At 49.9% G+C, this 12,974-nt stretch overlaps 7 protein-coding genes across 7 annotated transcripts; 4 read left to right on the top strand and 3 right to left on the bottom strand.

Annotated features, from left to right (window-relative positions):
• Positions 1-1,004: 1,004 nt before the first annotated feature.
• BDR25DRAFT_348183 (uncharacterized protein) lies at positions 1,005-2,120 on the bottom strand (the record flags this gene model as incomplete). Its single annotated transcript, XM_033694375.1, has 6 exons — positions 1,005-1,028; positions 1,090-1,571; positions 1,600-1,634; positions 1,684-1,754; positions 1,796-1,838; positions 1,894-2,120. The coding sequence occupies 6 exons, from the start codon at positions 2,118-2,120 to the stop codon at positions 1,005-1,007; spliced, it is 882 nt and encodes a 293-aa protein (XP_033554711.1).
• Positions 2,082-3,693, top strand: BDR25DRAFT_4873 (uncharacterized protein). Its single transcript, XM_033698645.1, has 3 exons — positions 2,082-2,207; positions 2,272-2,890; positions 2,944-3,693. The coding sequence occupies exons 1-3, from the start codon at positions 2,178-2,180 to the stop codon at positions 3,618-3,620; spliced, it is 1,326 nt and encodes a 441-aa protein (XP_033554710.1). The 5' UTR covers positions 2,082-2,177; the 3' UTR covers positions 3,621-3,693.
• A 392-nt stretch (positions 3,694-4,085) lies between these two features.
• Positions 4,086-5,101, bottom strand: BDR25DRAFT_250204 (oxidoreductase ucpA). The gene is made up of 2 exons (XM_033686047.1): positions 5,000-5,101; positions 4,086-4,927 (listed from the first exon to the last, which is right to left on the bottom strand). The coding sequence occupies exons 1-2, from the start codon at positions 5,087-5,089 to the stop codon at positions 4,256-4,258; spliced, it is 762 nt and encodes a 253-aa protein (XP_033554709.1). The 5' UTR covers positions 5,090-5,101; the 3' UTR covers positions 4,086-4,255.
• Positions 5,102-5,521: 420 nt separating this feature from the next.
• On the bottom strand, positions 5,522-8,572 carry BDR25DRAFT_321039 (acyl-CoA dehydrogenase NM domain-like protein; the record flags this gene model as incomplete). Its single annotated transcript, XM_033691940.1, has 6 exons — positions 5,522-5,678; positions 5,779-6,407; positions 6,668-7,138; positions 7,732-8,005; positions 8,054-8,322; positions 8,504-8,572. The coding sequence occupies 6 exons, from the start codon at positions 8,570-8,572 to the stop codon at positions 5,522-5,524; spliced, it is 1,869 nt and encodes a 622-aa protein (XP_033554708.1).
• Positions 8,573-8,742: 170 nt separating this feature from the next.
• Positions 8,743-10,733, top strand: BDR25DRAFT_250196 (uncharacterized protein). Its single transcript, XM_033686046.1, has 3 exons — positions 8,743-8,904; positions 9,075-9,382; positions 9,439-10,733. Exons 1-3 carry the CDS (start codon positions 8,826-8,828, stop codon positions 10,567-10,569), a joined length of 1,518 nt encoding a protein of 505 aa, XP_033554707.1. The 5' UTR covers positions 8,743-8,825; the 3' UTR covers positions 10,570-10,733.
• Positions 10,734-10,977: 244 nt separating this feature from the next.
• On the top strand, positions 10,978-12,202 carry BDR25DRAFT_299633 (ankyrin). Its single transcript, XM_033689204.1, has 4 exons — positions 10,978-11,019; positions 11,085-11,250; positions 11,325-11,492; positions 11,547-12,202. Coding segments are annotated over exons 1-4 (873 nt in total). The 5' UTR covers positions 10,978-11,017; the 3' UTR covers positions 12,084-12,202.
• Positions 12,203-12,503: 301 nt separating this feature from the next.
• BDR25DRAFT_4673 (uncharacterized protein) lies at positions 12,504-12,842 on the top strand. Its single transcript, XM_033698612.1, has one exon. The coding sequence runs from the start codon at positions 12,554-12,556 to the stop codon at positions 12,749-12,751; it is 198 nt and encodes a 65-aa protein (XP_033554705.1). The 5' UTR covers positions 12,504-12,553; the 3' UTR covers positions 12,752-12,842.
• Positions 12,843-12,974: the final 132 nt, after the last annotated feature.

Genomic DNA, 12,974 nt, shown 5'->3' with positions numbered 1-12,974 from the left:
GATGAGGGCTATTAGAACGCTGTGTGGAGAATACGCAGAGCAGGATATATTCAATATAGACAAGACAGGCCTATATTAGCAGCAGGCGCCGTTGTCAGGGCTTTCTACTAGAGCTTAACCTAGCAGGAAGAAGGATAAGAACTAAATATTAATTATATGCTACTGCAACTTTACTAGCAGCAAGCGCTTTACTCCTTAGGCTATTAGGAAGGCAGCTAGACCACATGCTCTACAATCTGTCAACCTTAAGGCTCTTAGCATCTAATAGTTATTAAATCCTAAGGCGTAGATAACACATACTATTATAATAGATTAGCTACAGGCCTTCTATCAGTAGATAGGAGAGACTAGGTCTATCCTGCTGCTAATAGACAACCACAGCGCTTATATCCTCAGCGTTAATCTCAAACCACCTCTACTAAATATCCACATTTAATAGCTGCCTGCCAACTTAACTAGCGTCTACCAGCCACTTAATTAGGGCGTGATTAGTCAGTTTAAGCGCTTATACAAGAAGCAATAGATACACTATATAGTTGCTAGCTACAAGCGCGGCGCAGATCTAGCAACTCAAGTTAACCTCTACTATGCCTTACGCTAGGCCTCTTAAGCCTAGTATAACAACCTTTAGAGCAATACAATCTATCGCTGCTTCTGCTAAGCTAGGATCTAGCCTTTACAAGAACTAATCTACCTGCCTAATCTAGAGGAGCAGTCTCAGCAGGAGCTAGAGGAGCTCTACCAGCAGGTGCAGCACGCAGGCAGGATTTAGGACGCTATAAGCCTTAAAAACTTCCTAAATCCTATTAATAAGGATCACAAGCCTACTTAATCTAACTTTAATGTAGCAAACGCAATTGCAACATATAGCTAGCAGCTAGTTAAAGACAAATTAGACAATAAAGGGCCTTCTATACAAATACCTACCTCTACGCAGGCAGAGCAGGCTCTTAAATTACTACTCTTATATCAAGAGCATACAGATTCAACAACTCCCCAGCAGATCAGAGCGCTCCAGCAGCTATATACTAAAGCAAAGGCTCAAAAGTCTAAGCAGTTTGTCTAGGGCACTCTAGATAGTTAGATTACGTAACCCTCTTGCTGCAACAATATTGCGATATAACAATATAATCCTCGTTCCAGAATTGTATCGCGCCATCGAGAGTTGACTGTACCGGGTAGAGCGGCGAGGGACGTCAGCTGCCAAGTACCTTCGCTGGCCTCTTGACCCCTACCGCCGCTGCCATGTTCCGAGAGGCGTTCATAAGGGGGTAATGGAACAAAATGGAACATGCACAGGCAGCGAGCCCCTAAAGGGATTTGAGACCAATGAGTCTCCAAGCTTGCAGCCAAGGCCACCCGCTCGATTATTTTTGCCCATTCGCGCAGGGGGGGCTCAGGAGATAAGATGTTCTGATTGTGCAATGGGCCTTGTCCGAATCCACAGTGAGGACGCGGCCTGCGTTGCATCCCCGGACAGCGCTTTGCGAATGGGTAACACGGCCGCTGTGACGTCTTGACAAGGCTCTCAACCGAGGAGTTGTTGCTAGCTAGCGTGTCGGTTGGCGCAACTTGTGGCAGGTGTTGGACAGAGGTGACAACGCTCAGTTTCGAAGGTGAACATCTTCATTTTCCTCCCACCTGTCGAGTCGCAGGCTTGTGTGGCTTATCGGGAGCCGGAACAGTGCGCGGCTCAGAGAAATCCCCCAAGCTTCAGAGCCAAGAAACGACGCCCACGGCCAAGCAGCTTGGCTCTATTTGTTGGTGTCAAATACCTCCTCAGTGCTCGCTAAACTTCCTGGGGGCGCGGGAGAGGGACTGCTGGACCTGCAGGGTTCCTGGCAGACCGTCCCTCCGCTAAAAATCCCCATAAGCTTCTGATTCCCATGAAACTGTCTTTTCCTAGTCGCCTGGTCTGTCTCCTTACTCTCGACACCTCGACCGCCAGTTCCTCGACAGCTGGCCTTCTCGTCGCCAACCTCATTCGTCTCCTCCCTTCTGTCTTGGTTTTGTTCTCGGCCGTCGAGGCACAAGGGGCACTGTTCCATGGTCGTCACGTCCGCGTCCTTCAACTCTCTGTCGGACCAATGACCACTCTCGTTACCGGATAATCTGATCATCTCTCCTTCTCTAGATCTTATTTCTAATCTTCAGACGGGTTCTCTTCACTGACCACCATGCCACCCCGCGACGCGAATTGGATAGACGTAAGTCTTGGCATATCATACTCACCCAAAAGCTGGAACGCCTGTTAATCGGTGTTATCTCTAGGGCCTCCGAGGAATAGCCTCATTCATGGTCGTATGCGGTCACCTTTGTACCGCATTCGTGCCATGGCTACATGCCCCAGCCGACGATCCCAAATCCGCACCACACCTCTTCCAACTCCCCTTCTTCCGCCTATGCGTGGGCGGCCGCGGCGCTGTAGCTCTCTTCTTTCTCATAACGGGCTATGTGAACTCAATTGGACCCATAGGCAAATCCCGTGCTGGGAACCATGACGCTGCATTTATGGGCATTGCTCGCAGTGCCTTGGCCCGATCAGGCAGGCTCGTCCTCCCCACTATGATCGCAACTGCCTTTAGTTGGTTTTTGGCCAACACCAACGCATACCACATGACCAAACATGTCGACTCAACTTGGATACGACAAGGGTGGCATCGCCAAGAGCCTACAATGTGGATGGCGCTCAAGACGCTGGTTCGCGCCGAAGTTGAGACGTGGACAATTGGCTGGGACGACTACGACGGAACACAATGGACGCTACACCTGTTTTTGGAAGGCAGCATGCTGGTGTACATGACCATGATGGCCACCGTTCTCGTAAAACCAAAAGCGAGGATCCTAGTTTTTGCCCTGCTCTACCTGTATTTCTGGCAACTTGGGGAGGGTAAGGCCAATGCTATAGAACGGGAATGTATTGAAACGTGCTAACGGATATAGGACTCGCTATCGGCGCATTGAAAGGCCTCAACATCGTCGTAGGAATGTTTGTTGCTGAACTTCACAACCACTACAAGGACGCTGCAACTTCCGTACTTCCAGCTCCAGTCCCAGGATTATTAATACTCGCGGGTATGTTCATGGCTTGTTACCCTCAGGATAATCCGCAAAATGCCTATTGGTCACATACGATGGCGCGAATGATGCATACCGTCACGGTCAAGGACGCGGATGTTCGGCGTTACTGGGATTCTATCGGAGCTTCGACCGTGCTCATTGGAATCTTCTTCTCCCGTAACGCCCGCCGAGTGCTCACCTCACCGATTTTCAATTTTCTTGGACGTGTTAGCTTCCCGGTGTATCTTTTACACAATTCACTGATTAAATCCGTTCTTACCTGGATGGTCTACCTCCCTTCGGCCATGAATCCTCCTCGGAACGAGAAAGGCGAGCAGATGGATCTGCAGCGAGGTTCAACAATGCACATGTTTATTGCCATCGGGATCTTCTACTATATTCTCTATCGGATGGCTTCACTCTGGATACAATACGTCGATCCAATTTGCGCAAATGTTGTGAACGCGACCACTAAATGGGCGTACGGAGAGTCACAGTCGAGTCACAATGGCCATCCTGTTCGAAATGGAAGCATCGAAAAGACAGTCCTTCCGGCGTAACGTTAAAGGTCTTTCCAAGACCCTTCCGGATTTTTCCCGACATTCATCAGTATATTATTCTGAGGCAGAGCCTAACCTTTGCCTCCTACATAACTTTTATTGCTCTCATATCTGCCTATTATGAAACGTTGGACCGAACTACACGCTATTTAAACAGACGAGACGCTAGGAGAAGTGGGGAGCGCATTTTTTTTTTCCAACTCTTTAAGCATTTACGCCACGAAAACCTTGGATCAATCAGGAAACATCTTCTGGAATGGAGTTTTACGGCAAAAGGACAGAATATACCCAGGACAGTCCAGCCCCGACGAGATGCGCAGCAGATGAGAATCATTTTGTATGTAATTGCTGTGTCTCAGTGCAAGGGGGAGGGGGGAAAGCCCTGCATGAACGGTGTACGGCAAAGAATTAAAATGATTTAAAACATCTAACATTCCTCTTAGCTAATAAGTGCCATGCTGCCATCACATTAAGGTACGTCTTAGCCTATCTATTTCTAGTGTCCGCCAGGTCTCTCTTCTCGCATCATATCATTCGTCAAATCATCCTTTGCCTTTGCCTGCTACATCCTACAACCTCTTCTCACATTGTATGCAGTTCTGGGGGGTTTCTTTTTCTCTTCAAATGGACCGATTCTACAACGAACTGCCCCCATCGATACACAAGTTCTGGCCGGTAACACTCCTGCTCAATGCCAGTGTCCTCACCTGATCAGCAACATCCTCAATAGTCGCTAATCTCTTCAACTTGGTGTTATTCCTAGCAGCCTCTCTCTTACTCTCCGGGAACTTCATGCCCCACTCCGTCAACATCAAGCCAGGAGAAACACTGTTTACCCGAATTCTAGGTGCTAAGATAACGGCTAGACCCTTTGCAAGATGTATTTGTGCCGCTTTCGTGACCGCATATGGAAGACTTGATCCACTTGGTTTAACACCCGCAACACTAGCCGTTGTGATGAATGTGCCTTCAGTCTCGGCTAATGCATCTTTGGCGGCGTAGGCCAGCCATAAATGCGTTTTCACGTTCATGACGAAGCATTTGTCCCAGTCGTCGTCGTTGACACCTTCTTCGATGTTGAGGAAGTTGGTCATCCGGGTCCAGCCTGCGTTCGAAACAACCACATCGAGCCGCCCCATGGTTTTCAGAGTTTCGGCGACGAGATTTTGGACAGATGCCTTGGAGGACACGTCGGCTTGCAAGATGTGGAAGCGTGGGGTGGATGGCGACGGGTGCGAGGTTGGGATTGAAGAGAGTTCGTTGGCAAGAGTTTGCGCGCGACTTTGGTTGGAGGAGTAGTTTATTACCTGATAGTAAGATTAGCTTCAATCTTTTGATTGCACCGAAAGAAGAGTAGTGTTTTAAAGTAGATAACTTACAACTCGGAAATCGGGTGCAAAAACGCGTGCTATTTGCGCGCCCAGACCTGCTGAGCTGGCTGTAATGAGGGCTACTTTCTGTGCAGGCATCGTGATAATCGCTGTGTGGGGAAAAAGAGAATAGTCTTTTGGTAGCTATGAACAACTTCGGCAGCGATGATGTAGTCGAAGAATGTGGGGTAAGATTCCGCGCACGGAACCGTTCCGTCCGATGTTCGGAATTGCCATGCACGATTGAAATCCCCACCGTCTCTTGAAAGCCGTTATCGCCCCGGCTCTGTCGTGATCACCTCAAGGACTCTCTTAATCCTAATCATGGATGGTCTGTTCATGGTGACGTCAACCCTCCCTTGAAGACAAGTGCTATTGAACTTGACATATATTGTAGTGAACCATCTAGCATAGGTGTGGCTCACTCCTTTAGGGAAGAATTTAAGAGTTGCTGAGAAAGACTCCTTTAACGAAGCTTTATTTACTTAATATATCGGATGTATTTTAGAATATTTGTAGAGAGCAAGGGAGCTATGTGTATGTCGCAGCCCAAGGCTCATAATCCTCTTTCTGAAAAATGCGCTCAAGCTGTCTTCTTCTGACTCCAATGTTTCCTCCATCAAAAAGAGGCAGACAGACGGCGTCTTCCAGAAGGCGTGAAAAAGGCAAATCTTTATCGTAAGACTTCCTATGAGCACAACGTTAGCACAGGCATCTATACCCTCTCCCTCTAGCCTCTGCTATGAATGAGACCAAGAGGGGAAATTATATAGCAGTAGAGAGCTTACATTCCAACAATGCTCATGGCATCCACAACCGCTTTCGGCGCTTGATCACTACACCAGATCTTTGCCTCCAATGCAATCTCAAGTTTGTTCTCCCATCCACAGGGTCCATTCTCGAGAGTGCTTAGCGCCTTCCATGTAAGTGCTCGAGCGGCTTCGACTCTCATCTTGATGTCAATCAGTTTGTCTGCAACGCTTTGTTTCTTAATGATTGGCACCGTGCCGCCGCGAGCATCAGCTTTGCAAAATTTGAGCGCGGCCTCGAACGCAGCACGCATGATCCCTACACTCATCGCGCCGACAAGTGCGGCAGAGCAACCGAATGTCTGTTCAACAGTTTGAGCGCCTCGCCCTGGTGGGCACAACAAATTCGCACTTGGAACTCGGAAATTCGTGAAGCGGGAATGAGGGCCGTTGGTGGATATGTATCCTACAAGTTCAGGGTCAGATACGACGGTGTAGGCAGAAGGCTCGTTGTTGGCGATTTCTTCACCAGTAACGATAAGAATGAGAATGTTTGATACTGGGTCGGAGTTCGGATCTTGAGGGATATTGGGAGGAGATTGACGACAGACAACGCATTGGAGGTCAGCACCGCGTTGGCCCCAGCCGCCGCTGTTGGTAGTCCAGAGCTGTTTGAGATATCAGAGAAGCAGGTTGAAAGCTGAGCATAGGATGAGGCTGATATTTTAGACTGACCAAAACTGAAACGCGCGCAAAAAGGAATCTAATCACACATCGGCGCTTAAGAGATTTATGTACCGAATGGAGGAAGGCGGAGAGAAGTGCAAATGGGCTTAACAGCAATCCTACTTCTCAAATTGGTGTGTATGATTAAAAAAAGCTTTTCTTGGGACGAAAGCAGATCAAAACCATATAAAAAGCCACGAACCTTCTCTCCATTCACAACCCACTCATTTCCATCCTTCCAAGCCGTCGTCTGTAGTCCTGGAGCACCTTTCTCAAGCCAATTGGCCGTTCCACCGGGTTCAGAATGCACAAATGCTGCCAGTGGTTCTCCATCACCACTCAGGAACGGCTTTAGGAACGTGTCATGTTGCACGGCACTTCCTGCTAGAATTAGCGGGGTTAAGCCCAATCCCGTGCCTAAGATAGTCAAAGCAGCACTTGGTTCCACAGCGAAGAACTCTTCTATTACAATTGCGGCGTCGATCAGGTTATTCGAAGTGCCACCTAGTTCAGTGGGAATTTGGCCCTTTATCAGACCCCCTTCAACGGCATTGCGGTAGATTGGACGGGTTGCCTCGAAGCGCGCTGTTTGTGACGTGTGCTTGCTATAGAGTTTCGGTGCACCTGCAAGGACTTGCTGCGCAAATCCTCGAGCCCCGTTGCGGAGTGCGTTCTGTTCTGCGGTGAGGGTGAAATCGATCATGATGGGTTGGATTCCTTGAGGAAAGATACAGAGAAATATTGACGGCATAAATGTGGTGCGCATTCAATGCTGATGCTTTGTAAGCTGCGCCTGTGGTCAGCACTTTCCAGATGCAGTCCAAAATAGGTGCCGATATACGAGAGACTTTTCCAAGGATAAACCCAATTCTTCATAATTCTTCATGGGATTAGAATATGGTGTGACTGGTACCACACGTATACTTATCAGCAACCGCTAGCAATATCTTTCGTCGGTTACTCGACTAATATTTGGCACACATACATGCAATCCGGCTCTATTTGAAGTTAGAGTATTGTGAGAGAGTAAATGGAGGGCATGAAACTGAAGACAAGCTTACCAAGCATTGGAGACTACAATCTTGAAGCACTCCCGAGTGCCTAAATTAGTCTAAGTGTTTCGACAGCACCTCTCCACAGAAGATACCGCTATTGGTACCATCAACAGCAGAGTGCCCTACGCTCGATCTGAATTCTTTGCGAATATCTTATCCGATGCAAAGGCTATCTCAACACTCCTGATATATCTTTTCCCATGGAATTGACTCGGTCTTCTAATCCTCTCTTCTTCTGTTCCAACTGCCGAACTTCGTCCTCTTCCCTTTTCAGGTCTTCTTCAGTCATCGGTACGAAGACCAGTGCTTCCACAGGTGCTTCGATCTCCCCTGGTTCGTCGTCCATATACTCCCGTGATCGGTTCAACCTACCTAGTTGCGTGGTTTGTTCTGCAATGCGGTATTCGTAGTGTTCTATCGATGCCTCTAATCTCCTGTGTCGCTGGCGCATGGATGCGATTCTCTCTCTTGCGCCGGGTATCGGGCTGGTGTCTAGTCAGATGCGCACTCGATGATGATCCCCAATAACATACTACACCCCGAGGAGCTTCTCGGCACCCTCTAATAACACTTCGACGTCCACCTCGTTTTTGTTGCTCCCATCGAAGGTACGGTAGCCCAAGCCAGTGCCAGCCCCACCTCCGCCTCCTCGTCGAATCTTCTCTACTAGATCCGTTCCCAGGACAGCAGCTACTGCTGTGTTCCGCCGTGGAGCCCGGACTGCATTTGCGCCGCCACCTAGAATGGTGGAGCCTCCGCCATTGAGGTTGAATGTCGTATTCCGTCTGTTTCCAGAGGGGTCCTGCGCTTTGGGGTGTGGTGGAGGCTGGGGAACGGAGAAGAGGGCGCGTTCGTGTAATTCAGTATCTCGAATCAGGGTCGTAATATCGTGTGGTTGCAGGAGAGCATTTGTGAAAATCTTCGGCGGCGGGAATCTAGTTGATGCGTTTAAACACATGCACGGTGAAAGGAACCGCGTAAACATACGGTAGCTCTGCGATTGAGGCAGCGCAAAGAGAAATTTGCTCCAGATGAGCGTCAAGGAGCGTCATCATGGACATGCAACTAAAGACTTTGTGCTGGGTATCTGTTTAGGGACGTGGGGACATGGGAACGTGGGGTCGCTACTTTGCGCAGTTTGTCAACAAATCTCGGCAAAACGTTATTCCGATCCTCTCCAGCTTGAGCTTCCGCCTCCGGGCTTCATCACCTACCCAAGCTCCCTTCCTCTGCCTCCCCACACGTACCCGCCGTCGCCGCTCCTTCTTCTGCCTCACACCCTCTCTCAAGAAACCAACAACGATCATGGCGGAAAGCATGGAAGGCGTAGTCACCGAGGCCGAGCAGCCCAAAACAGAGAATGTCGAACAGAAGACGGTTGCTGGTAAGTCGACGACCTTGCATCACTTTTCAACATGGTTACCTTTGAGTGTACCTGTTCTTCCTGTACATCCTCATTGCAGCATGGTCGAATGTGCAGAGACTTTATGATCGCCACCAGCCTAGCCTCTACCAAGTATCTGTATCCAGATAGAGCTGACCCAACCACCCAAGACATTCGAGCCAACTTCACCCTGCTGGAACGCGCCGTTGCCCAGTTCGATACGCGGTTTACCCTCCGAGCTCTTCGCTCCATATCAGCCCTCCGGAAGAGACTCACCGACCGAGTACTATGCTCCGTGATTGTGCTGACGTATTCCCCGAACAATCCCACTGCACGGGTTCTTATCGAAGGCATCAACATGGATGGCGAGACGATACAGAACGTGGTTGCCCAATACAAGGAAGAGATCCAGAGTAACAAGGGAAACACGAAAGAGCCCATACCGGAGATTGATGTTTACATCGCTATCCTAGTTCAGGTATGCTTGAATGCAGGGCTGACGGCGAAACCCGGGTTTTTTAACAATTGGCCTAGGTCTTTCTCTATGACACCAAGGAGTTCGATGACGGAGCTGAATTCTCGTCTACACTAGTAGATAAGATCCGAGAGTTGAACCGCCGGACGTTGGACTCTCTGGCCGCCAAGGCGTACTTCTACTTCTCGCTCTTCCACGAGGAGCTGGACCCTAAGCCGCCATCCAAGCAGTCGCCTGTCATCTCCATTCGTGGGAAGCTCCTCGCCGCTCTCCGTAGCGCGGTACTCAGAAAAGACCAAGATACCCAGGCCGCAGTGACGACATTGCTCCTCCGGAACTACATCTCCACCGCCGACATCACCCAGGCCGATCTCCTCGTTGCGCAGACTCAGTTCCCTTCCACTGCCCCAAACAACCAGGTCGCAAGATATCTGTACTACCTAGGTCGCATACGGGCTATTCAGCTGTCCTATACCGAGGCACACGAGCATCTCACAAGTGCGACACGAAAATCCCCCACCAATGCGATTGCCACCGGGTTCTACCAAGCGTCGACCAAGCTTCTCGTAGTCGTCGAGCTGCTAATGGGCGACATCCCGGACCGCGCTATCTTTAGCCAGCCTCGTCTAGAGCGAGCTTTGGAGCCCTACTTCCGCCTCGTCCGAGCGGTCCGCGTCGGCGATCTCCAAGGTTTTTTGAAGATTGTGCAATTGTATGCCTCGACCTTCCACCGCGATGGCACTTACACCCTTATCCTCCGCCTCCGGCAAAACGTCATTAAAACTGGAATTCGCATGCTCTCACTTTCCTATCAGCGCATTTCCCTGCGAGATATTTGCATCCGTCTTGGGCTAGAGAGTGAGGAATCTGCAGAGTACATCGTCGCGAAGGCCATCCGAGACGGTGTCATCGAGGCATCAATTGATCACGAGAAGGGATTCATGCAAACCAAGCAAGCTGGTGACATCTACGCGACCCGCGAGCCCGGTGAAGTATTCCACGAGCGCATCCGGGCTTGCTTGGCTTTGCACGATGAGTGTGTCAAGGCAATGCGGTATCCCATGAACCAGCATCGTCTGGAGCTGAAGAATGCCCAAGAAGCTAGGGAACGGGAGCGGGAGTTAGCGAAGGAGATCCAGGAGGGTGATATTGACGAGGATGACGCTGGTGGGGACTTTGACGGACTATAGATGGCCAAGTCAACATGGCATTCAGGAGAGAGGCGTCCCTTTTTGGGTGTACGATATGTCGAGTTCCTCAGCGAGCATCGATAGAACAACCTGGCCCGCGGATAAGTGAAGAAGCTTTAATCAAGCATTAAAGATTTCAACCATCATTCATAATTTGATTCATGCAGGAAGAGGCAAGGCGCGTCCAGAAGCGTGCTCCCTACTAGTGAAGGCGTGATAGAATAACAACATTGAGGCCAATCACTAAAGTGCAGTCGACCGAGAACACCAGGAATGTGAACGCAAATTATGTCACGGACGCCAAGTGAATGAATGCAGACCAGCGCGTGACGCACGTGGAGAGTCAATGCGCAAGCGCGGGAGTGAATGATCTCCGCAAACCCCGAATCCATTTGACGTCTGGCCGCACACCACTTTCACCTCGGGCCTCTAAATATGCGCAGGGACAATGTAAGCCCTTCCTCTTCCAAACACTGCCCTCACTCCCCTGGTTTAAAGCTCATCATAATTACTAGGATTGATGTACCTCGGCGTCTCCGCCGTGCCATTTTGCTCAACGATCTCACCCTCGTAAAGCGCATTGTGCGCAACAATCCGAATTATCTGCGCAATCCGGACTTTGAGGATAAGAGTAATATGTCGCTGCATCTTGCGGCTATGAATGGGTTTACTCAGATCGCTGTACGTCCACCACAGCCGGCACTGAGCGCGAGGTGACATGCAAAATGCAGCGCTGATAATGGGAAATGGCACAGGAATTCCTGATAGAAGCAGGCCATGAGAGCGACCTTGTCAGTCGAAATAATGACTGGGAAACGCCGCTCATGTTAGCTGCTATAGCGGGGAAGGAGGACATGGGTGTCATGCTGGCAAAGCGGTTTCCGGAGTGCATCTCCTGGCAGAACAAAACGGGACTGGACGCCGTACAGCCCCCAAAAGATTACTTTTCTAGGGCTGCAAACCTAATTGTTGCGTAGCTGATGCTCTCCTGCAAATCCGGCGCCGGAACTCTCCACCTCATACCTACTCTCCTCAACCTGTGTCCTAGCATCCTGACTGCTGCTGACATAGCGGGAAACACTGCACTCCATCATGCATCTGCTGCGGGCGAACTCAAAGCCCTCCGTATGCTCGTTCAATATGGCGCCAACCCCCTTGCCCAAAACGCTTACTCCTGGACACCAGTCCACTACTCTGCCTCCCCCGCCGCCGAAACCTATTTCAAATCGATCATCATCGAGTTTGAGAAGAAGAAGGCAGAAGGACAGCGGGAGAAGAGGGAGAGGGAGAGGCAAAGGAACGCCGGGGTGAGGCTAGTCACGGATGAGGATGCCATGGCCGGCATGGGGGGGAGACAGAGAGCGAGAGACGATGCGGCAATTGCAGGACTGCCGGCTCCAGGTATGGATTGGAGTCCCGTGGAGAGGAGGAGGGCTATGACACCTACGGAGGGGAGGAATGCGGGGTGGTTTGCAGGCGATGGCAATAGGGCGAGAGCAAGCAGTGGGGATTGATCTAACTTTCGGATGGGCGTATGGCGTTTAGGATATGGCGTCTGAACCATCTACTCGGCTGGACCTAGATATCTGGGGAAGTTTGCAAAATATTTGCACATTTTGTATTCCCAATTGAGGCAGGTAACTAAGTCTCTGGCTTGAATCAATTCAAAACAACATGTTATTATGTAACACAAAGCGCAAACAGGCGGGATCCAATATGTCAAACTTCTTGAACCAAAACAAGGAGCAATGAAAGATGATAACTACTAATTTTTGTGTTAAATTAGATGATTAATATGTTGTGTTGCAAGTCCCAACAGCTTTGCCTTAACGAATTAATCTCGCACCAAATCAGGCCTTGTCCGGATCTCAATCCCTTCTCAATAAATCTCACTTGCAAACTGCATACAAACCCACCCAACAGATTTCTACCCCTCCCTCTGTATCAACAAATCCGACCCACAAACCCCAGGCAAACTCCCAGTATGTCCCCCCTCCCCTTCACCCCTCTGCTGCTCAACTACAGAGGTCGACGTTACCACGCTAGGAAGCAGGTCTTAGATGAGAAGTACCTGGACAGGGTCGCAGTCTTCAGGTTCTTTATGAAATGCACAGAGTGCGGTGGGGAGATAGCGTTTAAGACGGATCCGGCTCTGAATGAGGGTGGGTATGTTGTCGAGTGAGGTGCAAAGAGGACGATGGGAGGGAAAGGGATGAGGGAACAGAGGAGAGTGGTGAAAGGAGGCTGGAGTGTTTGATAGAGGAAGAGATGGTCATGGTGGAAGTGCTGGAGACGAAGGTGAAGGGGGTTGGGATCGAAGTGGCGAAAGTTGATGCTTTGGATACTATCTAGGCTCGGGATTGGATGGTTGAAGAGATAAGTGGGGAAGCTGTTGTGGGAGTTGA

The sequence above is a fragment of the Lindgomyces ingoldianus genome (assembly GCF_010093535.1).
Source record: "Lindgomyces ingoldianus strain ATCC 200398 unplaced genomic scaffold BDR25scaffold_1, whole genome shotgun sequence".
Lineage (NCBI taxonomy): Eukaryota > Fungi > Ascomycota > Dothideomycetes > Pleosporales > Lindgomycetaceae > Lindgomyces > Lindgomyces ingoldianus.
Note: the sequence above shows the minus strand (reverse complement) of the source record. Positions and strands in the feature narration are given on the sequence as shown.